General features: G+C 39.4%; 1 protein-coding gene across 1 annotated transcript in view; it reads left to right on the top strand.

The window, feature by feature from the left end:
- PIR (pirin) overlaps positions 1-25495 on the top strand; it is an 84374-nt gene that overhangs the window by 46461 nt on the left and 12418 nt on the right. Inside the window, exons 6-8 of the mRNA XM_079764745.1 lie at positions 7993-8077; positions 13695-13739; positions 22496-22578. Of these exons, the coding sequence (XP_079620871.1) occupies positions 7993-8077; positions 13695-13739; positions 22496-22578 (213 nt within the window). The remainder of the gene's footprint in view (positions 1-7992; positions 8078-13694; positions 13740-22495; positions 22579-25495) is intronic.

Genomic DNA, 25495 nt, shown 5'->3' with positions numbered 1-25495 from the left:
TACAGATAAAAACAGGAAGCAAGCAAGCTTGACAGGGGTATCATACCAAAAGCCAGGGTAAGCTGGAAGCCTTTGAAGGATAAAAGATGAAGGTAGTTGGAGTTCGGAAGGAAGTGGTTTTGTAGACCCTGTTTGGTCTTGGTTGTTTTGTGGTCATTATTGGAGTGGTGTCTTTGGGTCATTAAAGGTTTAATTCTGACATATTTATAGAGAACAAGAGACAAGATTTGTATGGGGTTGGTAGTACTCCTGTTGTTGGTTAGCCAAAATTTACCCCTAACCTCTTATGAAGAGTTATTTACCTTCTAGAAACGTTGCCTGCTTGATATTTGAACTTTAAGATTTTAATCCAATAGGCTTTTCACATACAGACTAACTCATTTAAAGATAAGTTTTCTAAATACTTTTAACAGAGAATTATGAAATGAGAAGAAAGACAAAGGAGGAATAGCTTTGGATTTTAGTACCTGTGCCAGCACTATTAATCAGGACCAAAATAGAGAAAAGGAAGAGGAAAATTTCAGTGATGGAAAGGTGTTAGTTTTGTTCATGCTGAAACATCTGTAGAGGAATGTTTTACTTTAGGTTAGACTGGACCAATTTATTTTAATCCTATGGAAATAGATACATAGCTAAGTTTTTTACCAAAAATGATTTATTTCATTAAGTTCTCATTGTATTATGAAGGTTTATTAATAATTTAATACTATACATAAAAATAAACAAAACAGAACATAGAAAAGAATGTGCCTATTGGTGATATTTCTTTATTTTTGCAAATCAGCAGTGTGTAATAGAAAAACTAAATCCAGGCTTACTTAAACTGTATTTGAAGCTGATTTATCATCCTTGAGTTAAATATAATTTATATTTGCTATTTCAACAGAGTTACCATGGAAGATAAAAACTAAAAAAAAACACAACAAAATCTACCTGCTTTTTAAAAACTATGTGTGTTTTGAGAATTTTATCACATTATTGATTAATTGAAATAGAATAATGTACTTTTAGGTTTGGGGTAGTTGATTATTCAAGACGTGTGTTATATTGAAATCTTCAATAATCTGATTTTCAATATAAAAAGGGTATTAGAATCAGAATTCTATTTAGGTTAACAAGGTGATGAAAAACACCTTCAAAATAAATTAAAAGTTTCCCTTTAGTCCTTTTCATACTGAAAGACAATAGAATATATTTGTGGCTTTGTAATGTTGTAATGTCTCTAATTGGTTTCTGTTTAAAATTTATGAATGAATAAATAAGTACTGAATTCTGTGTGTTTTGCGCACATACATGTATATCTATGTAGTTGCAGCCTTAGAGAGATAAGTTACTATTTTTTGGACAACACAAATGAGGTTGAGAAATTAGAGGCAGGAAGAAAAGTAAAAGCTAGCCCAGACAGCAAGATTGATGACTGAGCCCTAACTGGTTTGGCTCAGTGGATAGAGCGTTGGCCTGCGGACTGAAAGGTCCCAGGTTCGATTCAGGTCAAGGGCATGTACCTTGGTTGCGGGCACATCCCCAGTAGGAGGTGTGCAGGAGGCAGCTGATCGATGTTTCTCTCTCATCCATGTTTCTAACTCTCTATCCCTCTCTTCCTCTCTGTAAAAAATCAGTAAAAAATATATTTCAAAAAAAAGATTGATGACTGAATTTGAGGGCAAGAATAGACCTAGAAGCCCTCCTCACTTTTCTATAGCTCTAGTCTGAGAAGTCAGAAGGGAATTTTAAAAATGAAAATGTGGAGGAAAACATTAATTTTCTGATTCAGAATTTTAGAATCAGAGAAAGACTTTAACATTAGTGAGTCTCAAGACGAGATTTTCAGATGAGTGAACTAAGCTCAGAAGAAGAAAAGTTTTTCGATAGTTAGCAGGAAAAGCAATCCTAGCATCAAAGACTTGGTTTCCAGGTCAAGATTATTTTTATGACTACATTCTGGGAGAACATTAGTAAAAATTAAAGAAACTCTTTGTGATTAATCTCTGTTGTAGGCAGGGATGCTGCATCTGCCACTGAGGCAGAGGTTAGGAAAGACATTTATATATGTGTTTTCTTAAGTTTAAAAAAATTATCTTTGTTTTTGAAAGTATTACAGATGTCACCTTTTTTTCCCCATTGACACCCCTCTTCCCCAGTCCTGACCCCTCACCAGGCCTTCACCCCACTATTGTCTATGTCCATGGGTCATGCATGTATGCATATAAGTTCTTTGGTTGATCTCTTCCCTCCCCCACCTTCCCTCTGAGAATCCTTAGTCTGTTGAATGCTTCCATGTCTTTGGATCTATTTTGTTTGTCAGTTTATTTTGTTCATTTGGTTCCACATATAAGTAATACCATGTTATACTTATCTTGGCTTATTTCACTTAGCACAATACTTTCTAAGCCCCTCTATACCGTCTCAAAGGGTAAGAGATCCTTCTTTTATACAGTTTGCATAGTATTCCACTGTGTAAGTGTACCACAGCTTTTTTATCCACTCATCTACTGATGGGCTGTTTTCAGATCTTAGCTATTGTAAATTGAGCTGCTATGAACATAGGGGTGCATATAATCTTTCTGATTGGTGTTTCTGGCTTCTTAGGATATATTCCCAGAAGTGGGAATCACTGGGTCAAATGGCAGTTCCATTTTTAATTTTTTGAGGAAACTCCACTGTTTTCCATAGTGGCTGTGCCAAGCTGCATTCCCACCAGCAATGTACTAGGGTTCCTTCTTCTCCACATCCTCGCCAGCACTTGATTGTTGATTTACTGATGGTAGCCATTCTGGCAGGTGTGAGGTGGTATATCATTGTTGTTTTAATTTGCATCCCTCTGATGATTAGTGACATTGAGCATTTTTTCATATGTGTCTTGGACATTTGTATGTCCTCTTTGGAGAAGTGTCTATTCAGGTCCTCTGCCCATTTTTGATTGGATTGTTTGTCTTCCTTTTGTTGAGTTGTATGAGTACTTTATATATTTTGGAAATTAACTTCTTATCAGCTATATTATTAGAAAATATGTTCTCCCATACATTGGGTTCCCTTTTCATTTTGTTGATGGTTTCTTTTGCTGTGCAGAGCTTTTTATTTTGATGTAGTCCCATTCGTTTATTTTTTCCTTTGTTTCTCCTGCCATAGGCATTGTATCAGTAAACATTTTGCTATGTGATATGACCTTTAAACCAAATAGGGGTTCTTTTTCTGGAAGAGAACAAAATATTGCTCATATAGAGGAGTCATCTGATATTATGTGACATTTACCCTTGATCTTCTTAGAGGTAATTTGAGAAGGCTTCATTAGACAAAACCAGATTCTTTCCATATGGTGCCTTACACACCTAATGATTCTAGAGAATCAGCTCCTACATCTTGCTGGTGCTGCCCTTGTGTTATATATGTTTCAAGCTCTTCAGATTGATTGTGAATCTTTGGCCTCAGGCTGCACTTGATGTCACAGGTCTTTCTGGTTTCATTTATGTATGCACAAGGGAATTTGCTTTCCTGTCTTTGAAGCTGTATTGATGCATCTTGACCTTCTAGGCCATATAAAACCACCTACCAGACCATTTAAAGCCCAAAGCTTCAGTACATTAAACATTCATAGGAAAGGGAATAATTTTCTGATAGCATTATTTATAATTCTCTATTATACAATTTAATATACAAATGTACACTTTAATCATACCAAATCACCCTTCCTGAAAAAGGCATTTTGCTACATGCATATATGCATATAAGTTCTTTGTAGGTCAAAACATTGATGAATACCCTATGTATACTGTACATAAATTTATTATTATACATGAGATTTTCCATTAGGAAACATCATTCAATAAATATTTATCGAACACCTACTATGGCCTTTTTCATCCAAGGGTTGGCCTTGGATGAAAAAGGCCATAATGTCCATGTTTTTGTGGAATTTACATAATTGTTCTCTGCAAAATGATGCCTTTATGAAGGAGAAAATAATTCCGAGCCCAATAATTTTGGACTATTTACACATTCATGTTTTTAATAACTGTAATCTTTTATTAAAATACTAGAGGCCTGGTGCACAGATTCATGCACTGGTGGGGTTCTCAGCCTGGCCTGCAGGGATCTGGCTGAAACCAGCTCTCCAACATCTCCCAGGGACCTGGCTGAAACCGGCTCTCCGACATCCCCTGAAGGGTCCCAGATTGCTAGAGGGTGCAGGCCAGGCTGAGGGACCCCACCGGTGCACAATTGGGGCTGAGGAGGGACCGCAAAAGGACTCCAGGGTATGTCTGGCTCATCTAGCCCAGTCCTGATGGGGAGCAATCAGGGCCTATTGGGGTGGGCCAGCCAGGGAGGGACCGCGGGAGGGCTCCAGGGTGTGTCCAGCCCGTCTTGCCCAGTCCTGATTGGCTGGACCCCAGTAGCAAGCTAACCTAGTGGTCTGAGCGTCTGCTCCCTGGTGGTCAGTGCATGTCATAGCAACTAGCCGAATGGTCGGACACTTAGCATATTAGGCTTTTATTATATAGAATAATGTATAGATCTAGAGATATATAAGCATGAACAGATTCTTGAACCTCAGAGGGAAGGCAGGGGAGGGTGGGCTGGAAGAGATCAACCAATGAACTTGTATGCATATATGCAAAACCTGTGTACACAGACAATGGGGTGGTGAGGGCCTGGGAGGGATGGGAGTGGGCTAAAAGAGGTTAATGGGTGGAAAATGGGAACCTATGTAATACTTTCAACAATAAAGATTATATATATATGTATATACACTGAGTGGCCAGATTATTATGATCTCTGAATGCATAATAATCTGGCCACTCAGTGTCTATCCTATATAATAAAAGGCTAATATGCAAATTGTCCCCTCGACCAGGAGTTCAACCAGCAGGCAGGCCGGACAACTGCCCATGTCTCCTCCCCCTGGCCAGGCTGGCCGGACCCCACCCATGCACGAATTCATGCACCGGGCTTCTAATATACATACACACACACACACACACACACACACACACACACACACACACTGAGTGGCAAGATTATTATGCATTCAGAGATCATAATAATCTGGCCACTCAGGGTATAACATATACACAAACAAGTATACAAATCAAGTGTACAGCTCAGAGCATTTTCATCAAGTGAACACAGTCATGAAATCAGAAACCAAGTCAAGAAACAGAGCATAATTATTGAGTAAATTAAGCAAGACCAAAAATTACATGTATATGATTCCATTTATATAAAATTCAATAAAGTGCAGGCAATGGTTGCTGGGGGATAAGGAGCATGAGATGGAGGGATTACAAAGAGGCATGAGAAAACTTCTGAGAGTGATGGGATATACTTACTATCTTAATTGATGTTTTCAGAGGTTTATATATATCAAAATGTATCAAATACTGTGAAATAGCCCATTTATTGTCTATCAATCATATTTTTCAAAAGTTGGACTTTTTAAATTTGCAAGTTAATTTTTAGGGTAGTGACTCAGAAGGGACATGAGGAAGCCTTCTGGTGTGATAGTTTTCTTTGGCTTGATATAGATATACTAGAGGCCTGTTGCATGATATTCATGCAAGAATAGGCCTTCCTTCCCCTGGCTTCACTCCCAGCTGCCAGGGAGCCAGCATGTCCCCACTCCCAGCCCACCCGGGAGCCCGCAGGTCCCAGCTCCTGGCCCGCCCAGAGCCAGCAAGTCCATGGGAGCCAGCAAGACCTCGCTTCTGTCCTGAGCACAGCTCCTGTAGTTCCCTCCGCTGCCCTCCTTCCTCTCATAGCAGGCCTCACGCCCCTCCCAGCAGCTCTGCGCCTGCATATGCAAATTAACCTCCATCTTTGTTGGGTTAATTTGCATACTCTGATTGGCTGTGGGCGTAGCGGAGTAATGGTTAATTTGCATGTTTCTCTTTTATTAGGTAAGATAGGCAAAAAACAAAATGTAGCAAAGAAAAAGCTGTATACTTTATTTCAGGTGTGTGCATTTCACTGTATTTAAGTTGCAACTTCATAAAAATAAATTTTACAAAAAAAGTGAAAAATAAAAATAAAAGAAACAATATTATCAGGCCCCAGAAGCCCCCTTTGAAACTGATCCAGTTACCAAACTTCCCAAGGTAACCACTTTTCTGACTTTTAGCAACATAGACTAGTTTTGCTTTTTTAAAATCCTCACCTGAGGATAGTTTACTAATTTTTTTTTAAGGGAAGGAGGTAGAGACGGGGAGAGAGAGAGAGCGTGTGCGCCTTGACTGAAATCGAACCCACAACCTTTTGGTGCATGGGACGACACTCCAACCAACTGAGCCTCACTGGTCAGGGCTAGTTTTGCTTTGTTTTGAACTTTATGGAAATGGAATAATATGGTATATTGTCTTTTGTGTTTGCCTTCATGTACTTAGCATTATGCTTGTGAGATTTATCTTACTTGTTATTTGTGGTTGGGTTCATTCATCCTCCTTGCTGAGTAGTATTCCTTTGTATAAGTATATTACAGTTCATCATTTATTTTATCATTAAAGACATTTGGACTATTTCCAGTTGTCTGTTACTGAAAATGTCACTATCAAGATTTGTGTACATGTCTTTAGGTAAACATTTCTGTTGGGGATACACTTTTGAGTTGGAATGCTGGGTCACAGATTATGCACATATTCACCTGTATTACATACTGCCAAGCAGTTTTCTAAAGTTTTATACCAACTTACATTCCCACCAGTAGTGTATGAAAGTTCATTACTCTATATCCTTGCCAAATATAGCATTATGTGCTTTTTCATTTTTTGTTTGTATTTTAAGTTTAAAAAACTAGCACTTGGGCTTTATGATAAACAATGAGGCATCATCAAGTTTATAGCAACAGTGATCATCCCTTGGATTTTGATCTATGCCAGTGATTCAGAATGGTGTCATATTGAATTACAAACTCTATTTAACTGTTGCCAGAATCAAAGCCTCTGTGTACATGGAAAATCCTATAAAAGTTTGCGTTTCTTACATTTGAAGTCATGGCTTTTTCAAGCCAGCAATAGTAGACCACCTTCTTTTTGTCCCCAAGAGGTCCAAGTTAGAACAAATAAAAAATACTTATAGGTCCCTTTTTATTTCAAAATACACATAGCTTTATTGAGACCTAGGGAAGAAATACACAGTTGGATGAAAGATATCAAGTGGAAATTTGGAGCAACTACTGGCCAGTAAATGATTAACACCTGACCATATTTGAGAAATGGCTATTGCGCTAAGATTTGGAAACAGCCTAGGTGCCCGTCAGCAGATGACTGGATCAGAAAACTGTGGTACATCTACACAATGGAATACTATGCTGCCATAAAAAAGAAGGAATTCTCATCATTTGCAGCAACCTGGATGGAATTGGAGAATATTATACTAAGTGAAATAAGCCAGTCAATGAAAGAAAAATACCACATGATCTCACTCATTTATGGATAATAAAGAACATTATAAACTGATGAACAAAAAGATAGTTACAGAGACATTAAAGCAACAAATAGACTTTCAAATTACAGGGGGAAAGTTAGGGAGAGGGGGGGTAGATAAGAAATCAAACGAAGGACTTGTATGCATGCATATAAGCATAAACAATGGACGCAAAACTCTGGGGGGTGAGGGCATGTGTGGGTGTGGGGTGGGGGGGTAATGGTAAGATATGTACACATATAATACCTCAATAAAAAAATAAAAAAATAAAGAACTATACAAAAGCAAAAAAAAAAAAAAAAAGAGAAATGGCTATTGGGAGATAGCTGCCATCCTGAAATAGCTTGTCACCCATATTGTAAAGCCAGGAAGGCTAACTTTTAGACCAAGACCCTTAAGAGGGAGTTGTAATGGCAAACCATCCAGCCCCTACCCCCTACCCTGCTTTAACTGAACCTTCCAAAGGAGGAATTGTACATAATGGATTCAGGCCCCTGGCCCTCTAGAAGGGCCCAGTTGAAGTAAAGAAGAACCCTATTCTTGGAAAGATGCTGATGGTTTCCCCTTTCTTTTCAGTCCAAGATTTACACTCGCACACCAACCTTATATTTGGACTTCAAATTGGACCAAGGAGCAAAGCATTCCCAGCCTGTTCCTAAAGGTATGATGGGTTCTGGGGTTTAGTGATCATTGCAGGAAAAAAAGGAGGGAGGGTACTTTCTCTGGAATGTTCTTGATTCTGAACCTCAGCACAAAGGTCTATGAATTTAGTTTATGTTAAATTATGTATAAACTAGACAATATTGATGGGTCCTTTCAAGTTATGAAAATCATAGAATGTTAGGGCAGGACCCTCTGGGCCACTTCCCTCATTTTACAGGTAGACCTAACCATTCAAGGCCACATAAAGGCTTTCTGAACAAGGCAGTGTTTTTACGCATGTCTCCTGACTTCCTGGCTACTATTGACTTTCAGTGTTCCTGGAGGCAAATTCTGACCTTCTTACTTATGAGCAAGCACATCTCTAATTGAGATACACACATCTTTGATTGTGGTACACACAACTTTGACTGAGATATACACATTTCTTTCTTTAAAATATATTTTTATTGATTTCAGAGAGGAAGGGAAAGCGAGAGAGAGATAGAAACATCAATGATGAGAGAGAATCATTGATTGACTGCCTCCTGCACGCCCCCCACTGGGGATCGAGCCTACAACTGGGCATGTGCCCTTGATCGGAATCGAACCCAGGACCCTTCAGATCCCAGGCCGACACTCTGTCCACTGAGTCAAACAGGCTAGGGCAATATATACATTTCTTGATAAAAGTATTGCTATGGAATACTTACCTTTATTTAGGCTGACATTTAAATACAAAGAATAATTAGAAAACTTCCAGGAACTTAAGGCCAATTTTATGAAAAATAAAAAAAAAATGGAACCAGAGGGAAACCTGGAAACATACACCAGACTACCGGATCTCAGAGGGAAGAGGGAAGGAGGAGGGGGTGGGTGGGAAGAGATTGACCAAAGGATTTATACACATATATGCAGTACCCTTGAACACAGACAATAGGGTATTGAAAGCCTGAGGTGGGAAGGGAAATGGGTGGAAAGGGCAATTATGTTTTTCATTCTGCTTATTTTTAAGTACAAAAAACTCCACAAATTAAGGCATTCACTTAAACATATGCCTACCCTTATACATAATTTTTATGACAATAAGTGTGATAGCATACATACTTTAACTTTTTTTTTGAGTTTGTGTCCCCATCCCCACATTCCCTTTTCCTCCCTTATCAGCCCATAGTGGTACCTTCTCTATATATACCACATCTAGGGGAAATCACAGATATATCTACATTTACTTTTATACACTGACATATATATGCATGTAAATGTACACATTTTGGGTTATTTTGTTATTGTTTTACTAAAACACATATATGTATAAGGAGTAGTTGTGAAATTCAATGAACTAATGAACTATAAGACTGAGAGGCAGAAGGAAAATGAGCTGGATTAAGCCAAGGAATGTAGGCCAAATAAAGCTCTCACTAGGGACCTTTGCAAGAATTGGGAACCTCCATGGAAATGAGAGCAAATGCCACAGAAAATGATTTACATATTTAAAAGCAAAGTTTTACATTTTTTATGTTTGACTAAGGGAGTTCTGACTTAAATGTGTTACTGATTAAACTGTCCTACAGGGCCAGAGGTAAAATGTGACCTCCATCCCAGCTCATTTTCTTTCTCATTGCCTGAGGAAAGGGAAGAGTTTCCCAGCTGCAAAGAGCCAGTAGCTTGGAGAGGACATTTGTAGAAGACAGGAAACTCTAGGGCCAGTGACCTCTGACAGCACAATAAAAATGTGGGGATCTTATCATTCCTAGTGCAGGACATAAAAGTGGGAGGAGAGGTCAGGGAAGAAGGTGTAGAAGGATTTGAAAAATCTCACAAGATAACTCTTTGCTGATACAAGGCATAGAAGGAATTCTAATAAAATGTGGTGGTTCTTAAACAATTTGGCTCATGCTTTGCTGTCGCTTTAAGAAACAATGCTTGATGAAATTAATCTAAGTTTAACAGAAACAAGAGCAGATGGACCACATTTTAAAAAGAAGGGGAGGGGAAGGAAATCGCCCTTGTTCCTATACCATTCCCTCTAACCCCATGTCTTCCAACTAGTAACATGAATTATGTTATTACTAATGAAGTTGGATTCTATATCCTAATAGAAGACTTTTTCACAGGGCAAAAATAGGTGAATGTACTTGATAGATTGACTTGGACATTCCTTTAAGCAAATGTTTGGTCCTTTTGGATCATGTAAGAAAATAAACAGGGAAAGAAAACAGACCCAGGCAATTATGTGTAGACTAGTTTTCTGCTTGGAGGGTGAGTAGGAATGAAGCAAAGGGGGTAGAGGAGACATGATATTAGAACAATCAAAATAATCCCAAATAAAAACCCAGTTGAGCAGGTGAAAACTTTGAGGTTCTGTCAAATTCAGAAACCATTACTTTTTAATACCTTATGTAAATTATGATGTGTCCTTACAATGGAATGCTTTGCAGTCCTTCCCAAGGATGAGTTATTTATCTAAATTTTTACATGGAAAGGCATCCAAACACATCATTGAGTTAATTCTCGTTTTTAAGCAAACAATATATAGGGCATAAAAGATAAAAGAAACTTAAAGTACAAATACAGAATTACTAACAATATTCATGTCAGGTAAGTATGAAGATTGCAGAAAGATTTTTTTGTTTAGATAACATCACATACTTTCACGGTATTAAAATATAGGCATGGGCAAAAGAGGGTTTACAGTTGTTCATACAGAAGAATACATACAGATTATTATGATAGCTTTATTAACTCAAAAGAATTTCATTCACAATTATAAACCTACTTTTGTCCACACCTGTATTTTCAAGTTATGTGTATTACTTTTTATAATGGAAAAATCAATAAAGATATTTATACTTTGAAAAATTTAAACAATTTTCAATGATGAAAATTTTAAAAAGCAGCTAAGGAAGGGAAGGAATGGGTTTTGTCGCAGAGTTATAGTATAAATCAGGCTAAATAGGACTAGGAAAGCTTAGCATCAGTACAAAGCAGAGAGAGAAGTCCTCTAGTAGAGCCAGCCCATCCAGATAAGGCACATGGAATTGGGGCTGTAAATTGTTAGCATGTATTTTTACATCTACCCCTCCCTCCCTGAAATTATATGACTTGAAAATTTGGCTGTGCCTTATTCATTTTCCTATCTCTACCCACAGTGAGTGGTAAATGTTCACTAAATGATGGTAGACTGAACTTAGAAGACTGAGAGAGTGGGTCAATAAGGGAGGAAAAGAGTGAGTGAGCTATGAGCAAATAGTGTTACTTCCAGAGGCCTTAAAACTTATTCTAGTAAAATCTCAGAGAGGAAAAACTGTGTCCTCTACTAGAGGACTCAGTTAGAGCCCTGCTCTTCCACCTTGAACTCTTCCCTGCATTCACTTCCCAAGTCCTTCCCTTCCCTTCCCTTCCCTTCCCTTCCCTTCCCTTCCCTTCCCTTCCCTTCCCTTCCCTTCCCTTCCCTTCCCTTCCCTTCCCTTCCCTTTTTATTATTGACAGTATTACAGATATGTCTCCCATTTTGTCTCTTTTTGACCCTCTCCCGGATCTTTTCCTTTTCCACTGAAGGCATGGAGTGACATCCTAATTCCATTTTGAGCTTGCCATTTATAGATTCACTAGAGGCCTGGTGCACGAAATTCATGCATGGGGGGGTGTCCCTCAGCCCAGCCTGCACCCTCTCCAATCTGGGACCCCTTGAGGGATGTCCGACTGCCTGTTTAGGCCTGATCACATCCCTCTCACAATCCAGGACTGCTGGCTCCCAACTGCTCACCTGCCTGCCTTCCTGATTGCCCCTAACTGCTTCTGCCTGCCAGCCTGATCACCCCCTAACCACTCCCCTGCCAGCCTGATTTATGCCTAACTGCTCCCTTGCCAGCCTATTTGCCCCTAACTGCCCTCCCCTGCAGGCCTGGTCACCCCTAACTGCCCTCCCTTGCAGGCCTGGTCACCCCTAACTGCCCTCCCCTGCCGGCCTGGTCCCCCCCAACTGCTCTCCCCTGCAGGCCTGGGTCCCCCACAACTGCCCTTCCCTGCAGGCCTGGGCACCCCTAACTTCCCTCCCTTGCAGGCCTGGCCCCTCCCAACTGCTCTTCTCTGCTGGCCTGATCGCCCACAACTGCCCTCCCTTGCAGGCCTGGTCCCTCCCAACTGCCCTCCCCTGCTGGCCATCTTGTGGTGCCATCTTGTGTCTGCATGGGGGCAGGATCTTTGACCACATGGGGGCAGCCATCTTGTGTGTTGGAGTGATGGTCAATCTGCATATTACTCTTTTATTAGATAGGATAGAGGCCTGGTGCATGGGTGGGGGTCAGCTGGTTTGCCCTGAAGGGTGTCCCGGATCAGGGTGGGGATTCCCTTGGGGTGTGGGGCAGCCTGGGCAAGGGGCCTTTGGTGGTTTGCAGGTCGGCCATGCCCCCCAGCGACCCGAGCGGAGGCCCTGGGATCTGGGATTTATTTATCTTCGACAATTGAAACTTTGTAGCCTGGAGCGGAGCTAAGCCTTCTGCTCACTCCGTGGCTGCAGCCATTTCTGTTGGGATTTATTTAACTTCTATAATTGAAACTTTGTAGCCTTAAGCAGAGGCCTGGGCCAGCAAGGGCAGGCAGAAAGCTTGGCTTCCTCCATCGCTGGGGAAACCCAAGCCTCCCTCCTGCTCTCTGTGGCCTCAGCCATCTTGGTTGGGTTTATTTGCATATTTTCTCCTGATCGGCTAGTGGGCGTGGCTTGTGGGTGTAGCAGAGGTATGGTCAATTTGCATATTACTCTTTTATTAGATAAGGTGTCTCTCAGTGGCACCACAGCATCTCTTCTGGACCATGAGTACAATACATAAATGTCCATGAATATCCAGTGCTGGTACTCAAAGATCCAAAGGCAGGTGTTCATGGTTCTGAGCTCTTGGCTCCATGGGTCATAATAGGAATCTGGTGAGTGCTGTGTACCCTCTTCACAGAAAAGTTTCCACATTAGAAAAATTGTGGGGACAGTTCCAGGGAGTGCACAGGCTGTCCAAAACCCATTTGTGGCCCCATGGATTATGCATCTATGGATTTCATACTTTATTTTAGGATAGATAAGAAGAAATGAGTTCACTGAAAACTAATGTGCAACTAAGTAAAGGAAAGCATATTTCTAGCATTTTTTTCCTGGAGAGAGAGAAGCACAATGAACTATAGATAAGCCAGACTGGTGTGTTGCAGCTATTAGCATGATGTTAGAACTGGAAGGGACAGTTTGTTAATACAGCAGTTGGCATACATATATAGATATAGATATAGATATAGATATAGATATAGATATAGATATAGATATAGATATAGATATAGATATATAGCCAAGCAAATTGTACACTGTCTATTTGGGTGGCTCTACAACATTTGGGGCCAAATCATTTAGGTTTAGGAGTGTGTGTGTATGTCCATGTGTGAGTGTGTGTGTTTTGAACAGCTCACAGAACTTAAATTTTTAAATATATATCTAAAAGGAAATAAAGGATTTCATCTCCAAATTTATCTTTTATATGTTATATAAATTTATATATTTATATTTCATATAGACATATATTGTTAAATATTGTTATATCTTTGTTCCTTTTGGTATTCTAGACACTAACCTTTTAATTTTGCTGGTCCTTTTTCAGGGTGGACAAGCTTCATTTATACCATTTCTGGAAATGCATATATTGGTAAGTGATGTGTATGCTGCTTTGGGTTCCATTGCAATATAATTTAAATTACTGAAGGGGAGGAAAGGTAGGAAAGGTAAGATGAACCTTTTTATGTAATTGAATACTACACTTCCTTCTGTCCAGCATCAGCTCTCTTTACATCCTAGTATATCCTGGTACACCCAGGATGGGTCACCACTCAGCTTCCAGCATGTTCATAGAGGGAGGAGAAGACAAACACCAGTCATGACATCAGCCATTTTACTGTGGCCTATGTGCAGATATAAGATCCAGGCACAATTATGTGGGTTGACACTTTGCTAAGATCTTGACAACCTCCAACCTGATAAAGGGATGGAGTTCTAGCAGACTTCAAGGGGAGCAGGAATCTATTTCCCATGAGGTGGAAGGTGGTTTTCTCTTATTCCAAGGGTTGTATATACTAGTATGTCACTTGTTGAGTCTAGTCTAGAAGGGATGTTCAAGACTCAAGCAACTCTCATTTTATAGATGAAGAAAGTAAAGTCTAAAGCAAGTTATTTAACTTACCAGGGTTAGCTCCAGGACCAGAACCAAGAGTTCCTCAAACTCACTCCCTACACTCCACCCCATATTCTTTGTACAATGACAGTGCAGTGAAAATACCATCTAGCTTGTCATCCTAGCTCCTCAGGGCCCACTGACCAACTTCCTACTGCCAGTAATGTCTATGTCTCTTGGCTTGTGGCTTTCTATGAAACCTGGGAAGGCTGTTCTAACCCCAGCCAGTTCTGGAGAATTAACATTCCTGGGAGCTACCTCACTCGTCAGGTGGGATGACTCTGAGCCTGTGAGTGAGGCCTTTTCCTAAAGTTTCCTGTGGGATTATGTTCAAGCAGCCCACTGTGGGTGTGTGTTTGATAACACACCCTTCATTGTCTGCCTTCCCTTTCCTAACTTTCTTGGACTGGTGTTTCCTAGGACTGCCTCCCAAATAAACTCCTTGTACTCAAATATGCATGAAAGGCTTTGCTTCTGGGAAAACCTAAAGTAAAAGAACCAGCCTTCCCTCTCCCCTTTCCTACCCCATATGGACAGTGATGGGTGGTATGGATGGGGGGGTGGGGCACAGCACCTGATTGCTCCAAGGTGCAGGCCAAGAATCCCATTTCTGAGACCCTCTTGAAGTTGGGTACTTTCCACCCCCACTTTGGTAGGCTAGCCTCCTCAACATTGAACTTCCTGGGGCCCTAACATAGCCACCTCCTTGGGCACTATACTATTAGCCCCAGACAGATGGCTTACTGATAACATCTGCTCAGGACTGAAGGCCACACCCAGAGCCATTTAAACCATTCTTTATCTTCTCCAAAAGTGGTGTTCAACTGCCTGAAATCATTTTTTTTTCTGAAAAACCATAGTAACACAAACCCATGTATTTTGATTTTATACAGCAGAAATGGGCTCAATCCCTCTTTCACTGAATAGCATTTGAATTATGGATCAGAAGCAAAATTCATTTATTTGAGCATTTGAGAATACTGTGAAAAAATTATGGTAGTATCATAGGACCATGTGCACACAAACCATTTTTTGGAGGTAGCATCCCAGACTTATGATTTCAGGAGAAACAAAATAATCTTGCACAAATGGAAAGTGATCAAGAAAGCATATGATTCCTAAGGTGATAAGGATACCAGAAATGTGTGGGCAGAGTGAGAAAAAGCAGGGGCAGAAAACTTGTTGTAAAGGGTTAGATAGGAAATGTTTTCATCATTGTGGGCCATCCAGTTTCAGATGCAATGACACATTCCTGTCTTTTTTTTTTAATTTAAATTCTTTACTGTTTAAAGTACTACATGAGTCTCCTTTTCTCCCCATTGACCTCTCTCCCTGGCCGCTCCCACCCCCCAGGACATGCCCTCACCCCCCTACTTTCTGTGTCTATTGGTTATGTTCATATGCATGCATACATGTCTTTGGTTGATCTCTTACCCCCTTACCCCCTGTCTTCCCTCATAGGTTGAACAGTCTGTTCAATGCTTCTGTGACTCTGGTTCTATTTTTGTTCATCAGTTTATGTTGTTCATTATATTCCACAAATGAGTGAGATCATGTGATATTTATCTTTCTCCGACTGGCTTATTTCGCTTATCATAATGCTCTCCAGTTCCATCCATGCTGTTGCAAATGGTAAGAATTCCTTTTTTACAGCAGCATAGTATTCCATTATGTAGATGTACCACAGTTTTCTAATCCACTCATCTGCTGATGGGCACTTAGGCTATTTCCAAATCTTATTTATTGTAAATTGTGCTGCTATGAACATAGGGGTGCATGTATCCTTGCTGGTTGATGTTTCTGTTTTCTTGGGATATATTCATAGAAGTGGAATTACTGGGTCAATTTGCATTGCTCTGTCTGGTTTCCTAAGGATGTGGTCAGTGGGGTCATTCTGATTTTCTGGGTCTGGAGTGAAACACAACTGAGGCCTAGATGTTACCTCTAGTTTGACTAAAATTCTGTTTCCGAGATATACAGACCTGAGGCTTGGTTCCTAAGATTATTTGATGCTGACCAGAACTGTATTGTCCTGAGGGTTCAGTGATTAAGGGAGTGGGTGTGAAAAGGGGGTAGGAGGCAGGTGAGTCAAGTGCTGGATGAGGCCAGTTTGAATCAAAAGGAAAGAGAGGAGAAAAGGTCATATTGAAGAAATTAAGTTACGTCATGAAATACTACTCTCGATATTTTTCAATCATTTAAAAATGTAAAAACTTTTAGTGAGCACTACAAAAGTAACATTGGATTCTGGTTAAAATGTTGTAAGGAGAAAGGGGAGAAAATGAACAAATAATTCAAAACCCGTTTTAATCAGTAGTCATAGCCTTGTTTTCTGACCTTTAGTCTAAGAATTTATAGGTAAAAAGCTCAACAGTTCAAGGGGGAAGAATGAATCACACATCGATTTGTTTTTCTGTAGGTGAGGCATATTTTCCCGAGTCATCTCTACTCACTGGCCTGGTCCCCCTCATGAACATGAACCACAAATACAACACATCTGGCAGGAAATGGGGTCACAGTCTATAGCATGGGAGTGAACTTGCATCTGTCCAGAGTAAACTGGACCTTGGAGAGAATCCAGCTCATAAAATGGGCCTCTTGGGACTCTGCTTTAGCCAATGAGCGACTGGCCAGATTACCTCATTTGAATATTATCTCCTTCCTTTCCCTCTGTGGACCTCCTAACAGAGATGTTAATGAGAAAAACAAAAGGGCAAAAACAAATCACTAGAGAAAAAGAAATGACAAAGTAGAAATAGCTATTGAATGTATACTGATTTATAACATCTATAGAGAGAATTCAGAAAATGCATTCTGACTTTGCCTCAATTTTATCTTCCTTATAAAACCAGGATGGCACCTGCCAGCCACAGATGGTAGGAGCGCAAGTGATTCTTCTTGTCAAAATGTCAAGCACCTCTATTCTGTTTAAATAGGTATTATATATACTCACTTTGTGCATCGGGCTGCATTAAATAGACAACACTTTGGGCTCAGAAAATAATCTGAGGCAATTCCATAAAATGGAGATTTAGGTGGACTATTAAAATATTAATTGATGCAGGAAGTGCTTAAAAGATGAACATCAGTAGATTTAGAGTACAGACAAGTGAAGTTTTGAACAGTAGAAAATGCTGGATGTCTAAGTTAGTCCAACATTTTAAACTTCAAAGTGAGTATGGTGAAGCCATGGAATGGCCTTCTAATGACACCCTGAAGAAAAGAAGGAGTTAACAGAAATAAAATAAGTTGAGTAGAATTAATCCTTTTTTATTTTAAAAAATATGCATTTGAGATGTCTTATGCTTGTCTGTGATCTTAATTTTTGATACATTGTTTTTTTTCAAGCCTTCTAAGCTGGCAATTAAACAGTAGTTTTAAAAATGTATAGGAGAGAGATATCTTTGACACAGGCAGCAAGTCCTGTGATCAGCCCTCAGCTGAAATCTTTGCAGTATACAATTTTCAAAAAATCTAAAGAAAATTTAAAAAACTACATGGTCAGAAAACTAGTAGATCCCACAGATACTAGCACTGAACCCCTCCTTGTAGCTGTAGTGAAAATGGCATTACACATTAACACGGAGATCAAAAAGATAGAAAAGTTTAGATCCTGTATCCCTGAAGCTTGGGACAGTTTATCAGCCTGAATTCCAGTCCCCTAGAAGGGCCATTATCAAGTATACTAGTACTGTTGGGGCTTAGAAAATATATTTAAGAATAAAAAAATATTTGTCTGTGATTATTGAATTGACAGCTAATTGACTTATGGGTAGTAAAATGTTTCAAACTTATTTAAATAAGTAATTATTTATGCTTAGTTTGTGCTCAATTCTTTGCTTCTGGGAAGTATTAAGAAGTTTGACACGACTCCTGGATATCAGGAAAGGTGAGGAAACACACTAGAAGCCCTCCAAATTGACCTCCACGTACCCAAAATGAACTGGACTAACTAATGTGCTTCATTCCATGGTGATTACCTTGAGTGAGGTGCCTGAACACCAGGATGATCAGCTCCCCTAGCTACCTGCCCGTTGCCCCTCCCTCCAGCCAAATCCAAATGAACTCGGCAGTTACTATGAGTGCTCTCAAATCTGTTTATGCCAGTTGCACCAAGAATTGCAATTATGCAGTTTAATTAAACAAGATGTAAATTAATGAAATAATGTGAAAAGTTAGTTTTTCTAGAACAACTAAGTCAAATGCTTTGCAAACATGTACTAAAGAAAAGTTTTGAATTAGTATGAGAAAGGTGACAGTAAAAGATTGGGGGAAACTAATAATCTAGAAGGATTTCAGTGGCTCATTATGTGCGTGCTTTACAAGGAAAGATAGTGCTTCAATCGAATCAGCAGACCTGCCGTGGCTTTCTTTCTAAAAAATTGCCAGATGAAGGCACCATTACACTTTAATTTAAAATAAAATGTTTAATACAGTTTGTCTTTTTCAGTGAATGAGCTTGATTGAATTAGATAGGAAGGCTACAACTGTATATATAAAATTGATGATGTCAAAATCTATGATGGAAGTTCCAGAGCACGTGGGATAGAGTAAATGGGGCAGCAGTTCTTACAAAGAGAAGTAAAAAAAAGGGAAAGCTAGCGTGTGGGGGAAAGCTGCACAGCAATTAATCACATACTATAGATGTAGCACTAACTTTAAAATATGTTTTAAAATATTTTGCTCATTTATAACTGTTTAGGCAAACAAAAATATTTATAATTCAGTTGTTTTCAGTTAAATTTTCCTTAACTGCACTATTAGGTTTAACATTCTTGGCAAAGCTTCTCAATGGAAACTATTTATTATCTGATTTGGCTCCATTTATCATTCAAAATAGTCAGAAACAATAAAATATATTTTCTTGGAGACTTATTTCATTCTCAGGAGATAACCAGATGGGTTAAATAGCATAGACATGACATGATGATAGAATCAGTCTTTGCTTTCTTTGATCCTGTTTTAAATATTTCATAAAAGAATACAGCAGGTAAGGTACACTTAGAATGATTAACCTGGAAACCTGACTCCAGTATCTGTAAGAAAGGTCTCCCTTCCAGGGGAACATTTCAAAGGGGCTCTTCAGGATCGACACTGTGCTTCCTCTCCTGGATCAGCAAGGACAGTAAGCAGAAATGGCATTTCTTATAAAGGTAGAATAAGAGCTCATAGGAAAACATGAGTTCTTTGTTTCTAAATAAAGATTTTCTCACAGACCAATGAACACCATAGTCAAGCAAGCCCCTGATAGGAGGTGCAGAGAAATCCCAATCCAGCATTCTTTTTGAGTGCTGTCTCTTGCCAGTTTACTCCATTAAAATATAGGGAAGGGGCTGTAAAATTGTTTGAGTCTATGTATCAGGAACCATCCTGCATGATAAGATTAGGGACCAGGAGTAGACCATGTGAGTAATGGGTTTTATGTATGAATTAATTGAAGGTAAAGACATGATTCATTGCTCCCAGAAAATCTCAGTAAAGCACACTTAATAAAATGCTGCTCCATATCACAGTTAAAAATATTACTTGATTTTAAATGAGATTATTCTTAGATTCCCAGAACTCTTTTATTGTCAAATCCTTGCATGAGTGTAAAATCAACAGAGTTCTATCATTCACTTTCATGGCATTTGTTGGCCTAAATCTTGGATGGAGAAGAAACCTTTAGTAGTATGCTGGGGCTGGCTCCTTCCAGCTTGCAGGAGCTGGTTGTGCACCTCTTCCCTGACCTCACATTGGTAGCTTGAAATTGCCACAGTGGGAGCATTTACACCACATAGATTGGCACACACTGCAAATCAGATTTGTTCTCCCCCTTGTCTTCAAAAACTAGTTTTATTTTTTTAATTTAAATTCTTTATTGTTTAAAGTATTACATGTCTCCTTTTCTCCCCATTAACCTCTCCCCAGATGCTTCCACCCCCCAGCACATACCCTCACTGCCCTACTGTCTGTGTCCATTGGTTATGCTTATATGCATGCATACAAGTCCTCAAACCTTAGAGGCAAAAACTAGTTTTAAACATTGACTAGCACACCCCTACCTCTGGGGCAGAAGTTCTTGATCTTTTTTTGTGCCATGGACCCTTTTGACATTTGCCAAGGCCCCACCTCTGAATGATGTATTTTATAACTCATTAAAGTCATTAAAATGTTAAAAGAACAAGTTTGTGATATAGTTATATGTGTGCTTCTCTAATGGCATTTGAAATAACATGACCCAGCAGCCGGTCTACTCTGAATTCTAATTAGTGATTACATAAAGTGTATTTTGAGATAGCTGTAACACTGTAATGTGATATGAAAACATCTGTGGTTTCTACTGGAGACAAAGTCATTGGTCCAGTTGATACTACTGTGCTTTGTTGGCTATATTCATAACTGAAGGAAAGGTCACATTTCAGTTAGGTGTTAGTGAAAATAAAGATGTAATTTATCTCCATCCTAGTTCGTGATTGCTCTGAATTCTATCCACAGACCCCTCGGGAACCTTGGGAACACATTAACTCTGGGTTGAGAACTCCTTCCCTATTAGAATCCTATTTCATGTTCGTGTGCATCAGCATGAACCCTGTTGCTTCATATAGATTGTCAGCAAAGTGGAGGATTTCTCTAGAAAATATAGCTATATTTGGACTCCAAGCAATATTCACAAAATTCAAAAATTGTTTCTGTTTATATAACTCCTTCAGCTATTATTTTTTATTTCAATAAGCACTTCCTTATTGATAATTATTGTCCTGTAGGTGTATCTGCCTAGACATCTTTCTGAGCTTCTTACCCTACTTAGAACTTTCTGTTGTCCATTCCATTGGCTGTTCTATCCTGCCTTAGCATCTTCATTCTCTAGCTTTCTCTTGACAAATCACTGTTGTAATCTTCAGGTCACTATATTATTCTGCTCCTAGTGAGAATCATATTAGATTCTTCTCTCTCCCACTGTTGCCAAATCCTTTAGATTCTTTCTCAAGTCTACCCCTCAAATCCACCCCTATTTTGTGTGTCCACGCTCTCAGTTCAGACTATAATTCATTTTCACTTAGACTGTTACAATAAACTCCCAATAGGTTATCCTAACTTCAATCTTACCCCCTCCAACTTATTCTATGCTCTGATCCAAGAGTTATTTCTCCAAGATACAGATCTCTCTCTCTCTCTCTCTCTCTCTCTCTCTCTCTCTCTCTCACACACACACACACACACACACACACACACTTTCATCAAAGGCCCTCCATTCTATGTGGATGAGCATGGCCCTCAGGTCTCACTTTGATCTACTTTTCCATCTACTTTTTTTCATCTACTTTTCTAGTCTACTTTTTCATCATTCTTTCTGGAAGAATGTTCCAGCAATGGTAGAAGATTCACTGTTCTTCCAGAGATGCCCTACACATTCCCAGCGCCTTACCTTTGCACAGTCTGTCTTCTTATCTAGAATGCCTTTTGTGTGGTTCCTCTAGTAGAGCTCTGTTCAAGTCATAACTCCTCCACAACAAATTCCTAAGGTCCCTAGACCTGAATTAACCCCTACATTCTCTGTTCTCTCATTGAACTTTGCTTATCACTTTATTGTTACCTTTCAGACACAATTTCATTTGTATTATTTCATCTGTGAGTCTTAGTACCGAAGGGATAGAAATGTATCCATCTTGAAGATCCCTCCTGCCCCCCACAGCATTTAGCACTGGGCCTTGTTCATAGTTCACTAGCTATCCAACTTATATTTCAATTGAATTATTTATTATTTTGTGAATATTATTTTGTTTCTGCCAATGACATTTTGAATTATTTGTATACAAGGAATTTGCTTTGCATTTATTTATATTTTCTCAGTACTAGAAATTGTAGGTGCTCAATAAATACTTGTTGATGATAGCATTTACTCATTTCCCTAAATATGCTTAATTCTTATGAGGCTTATAAGTTACTCAAGGAAACACTTTTCTTAGCATGTAATGTCAAGGACTTTGCTTATTAATTGATTACATAAAAGGTGTAAATGGAAGAAGCATAATGCAAGATTCACCTCCCTGTTCTTTTCTACAGTGGAAACCAGCCAGTTTCAGACTTTAATAATGTACATTTAATCAACCAAGAGATTTAAGAAGAGTCCTAAGTCTGTTATTTCTGAAGTTAAATGAATTTTACGGTACTATGTAGTTAACCGGATTTGTATCCATATGATAAATGTATTATGATGAGTATTATATTTAGTGGGTCACCTTTTTTTGTAGGGCCTGATGATGCACAACAAAAAATAGAACCTCATCACACAGCAGTGCTGGGGGAAGGTGACAGTGTCCAGGTGGAGAACAAGGTAAATATTAAAAATCTTTAATTGCGCTGGCCAATGTGGCTCAGTGGATAGAGCATCAGCCTACGGACTGAAGGGTCCCAGGTTCGATTCCGGTCAAGGGCATGTTCCTGCAGTTGCAGGCTCCTTCAAGGACAGGGCCCTGGTCAGGGCTCGTACAGGAGGCAACAAATCGATGTGTTTCTCTCACATTGATGTTTCTCTCTGTTTTTCCTTCTCTCTTCCACTCTCTGAAAATCAATGGAAAAATATCCTTAGGTGAGTATTTAAATCTTTAATTTTTCTTAACTTGTACTTTCTACTACTTTGCAGAAAGATGCCTGAATCTCCAGTGTTTATCAACCCCTTTCATTAACTTCTGTTATTTCTATTCATTTATTTTAAGGTTTTATCAATACTGATTTCTCGTCTTCAAAAATCATCTATGTCCCTATTGTATACCCCTAGAAATTTGAATCTGGAGACAGCACATCTTCCTTGTCTCTTACTTTATACAATTGATTTATTTTTAATGTAAGGGAAAATAGATCAGCCCTTTAGGAGCATAAGCATCGATGTGCACATACTCACAGAGAGCCCTTTAGAAGTCACCCCCATTTTGAACTGAGAAAAACCTATGATGCATTTTATAGTCCTTTTGTGTTAAAGCCCTTCTTTTTAAGTAAAATTTCTGATATTTTAGGAGTCTTAGGAGCTTCCCTCCCCAGGTTACCAAGTTTCTTTCCTATGTTTATTCATTCCCTTGGGTGATTTACTCACCCACTATCTTGTGTGTCGATGAAGCCAATCTGACTGCTTTGCATTATTCTAATAAAGAAGATTGAAGAGACAATTTTGCAAAAGATCCTGAAAAGATGAATTTTGAAAAGTAGGGATAAAAACTGTTTCACTGTGCAAGTGACTGGTGGAGAGGCAATCTGGCTGACTCTGGCCCTGTGACCCTGGCATTGTAGAATGCAATGGATTTGAGGAAATATTCTATACTAGAGCCCTGGTGCACGGAATTTGTGTACTGGGTGGGGGGGGTCCCTCAGCCAGGCCTGTGCCCTCTCACAGTCCAGGAGCCCTTGGGGGATGTTGGACATCCTTAGTGTGCTCGCCAGCCATCAGCCTGGCTTCTGGCTGAGTGGCGTTCCTCCTGTGGGAGCGCACTGACCACCAGGGGGCATCTCATGCATTGAGCATCTGCCCTCTGGTGGTCAGTGCACGTCATAGCAACTGGTCATTCTGCTGTTTGGTCGATTTGCATATTAGCCTTTTATTATATAGGATTAGCCCATTTTCCTGGCAGTTCGTCTCCTGCTGCCTTAATCATCTGTAACCATGAACTGTGAAGTAAATAGAAGAAAAACTCATGAGCACCAGATGAAATTCATATCTCACTGTCTATGCTCTCTGTTATTAGGTTGGCCTTTATGAAACTGCCACTTTTGACATACAAAAATGGCAATTTTATTTCTTTCAACCCCATGTAGGAAAGAGGCATGGAAGCTACATATAGGCCAGAACCTACTGATAGCAGATTAGTTTGTAGCACTATCCTCTTTAACTTGATAACCTCAGTTCTTTGTATAATATAGCAGAGGGCATGTTGTTAATGTTAAGTACTTGGAAGCTGAAATGGAACAGCAGAAAGAAATGCTGAGGGGAGCCAGAAAGACGGGAAGCAGCCAGGATAGAAAATAATAGGCTGAAACCATCAGTTTATTGATAAGCAGTGCTCCTAGTTCCAGGGGCATCATTCAGTTATGTGCACTTCTGTAATTATTGCTGTGTATACACATGTCTGAGCCATAAAGACATTAGAAAGATTTCTATGAAAAATTTTATTTTAAAAATTAACATTTAAATCTTCATGTGTTGCTTATATTCATGAAGAGTAGAAAGTCCCCTTTAAATTACAACAAAGAAGAGACTGTGAAGGTGTGAATCTTGGTTTTACCACTTGTTAGCTGTGTGACTTTGGACATGTTTCTTAACCTCTCTGAGCTTCAGTTTCTTTGTCTGCAATGAAATAATGATGCCAACTGCATGGAGCGGGGATGAGGTTAGAAAGAATATATGTGATTACATATGTCAAGAGTTGACTCTGTATCTGGCATATGGGTCAGTAAATTATGTCCAATAGGCCAAATTCAAACCTTTTTTGTAAATTAAGTTTTATTGGACTAAAGCCACACCCATTCATTGCTGTTTGTCTATGGATGTTTTCACACCACAATGGTAGAGTTGAGTGGTTGCAACAGAGACTGGATACCACAAAGCCTAAAATATTTACTCTCTGGCTCTTTATGAGGAAAAGATTGCTAATCCCTGGTCTAGTACATAGTGGGTGCCCAAAAATGCTAGCTGGAAAATTTATTGATCTAAACACTTTATTTAACAAATACTTGTGCTAGATATATATTACCTAATGAGGATTCATACCTTAGGCCATAAGGTTTAGGGCAGTGGTCGGCAAACTCATTAGTCAACAGAGCCAAATATCAACAGTACAACGATTGAAATTTCTTTTGAGAGCCAAATTTTTTAAACTTAAACTTCTTCTAACGCCACTTCTTCAAAATAGACTTGCCCAGGCCGTGGTATTTTGTGGAAGAGCCACACTCAAGGGGCCAAAGAGCCGCATGTGGCTCGCGAGCCGCAGTTTGCCGACCACGGGTTTAGGGCACAGAACAGTTTCTACAGCAAGCAAAAAGCACTAAAGGACCTTGATTCCCTTGGGCTCCAGCCCAAGGTTATCTTCACTTGGAACTAGATTAGCCTGAGCATTCAATAAAGAAGGAAAATGTGACTTCCCAGTGCTCCCCCAATCCCATTTGTACTGATTTATGGTCAAGAATGAGGAGTTGATACACTCCATGGCTTCCTTCTAGCACTCAGAAGGCAGATTGTCTTTTGTTACCATTACTCTGAAGTC

The sequence above is a fragment of the Cnephaeus nilssonii genome, assembly GCF_951640355.1.
Source record: "Cnephaeus nilssonii genome assembly, chromosome: X".
Classification (NCBI taxonomy): domain Eukaryota; kingdom Metazoa; phylum Chordata; class Mammalia; order Chiroptera; family Vespertilionidae; genus Cnephaeus; species Cnephaeus nilssonii.
The sequence above is the reverse complement of the archived record's forward strand: the minus strand, read 5'-3'. Positions and strand labels throughout refer to the sequence as shown.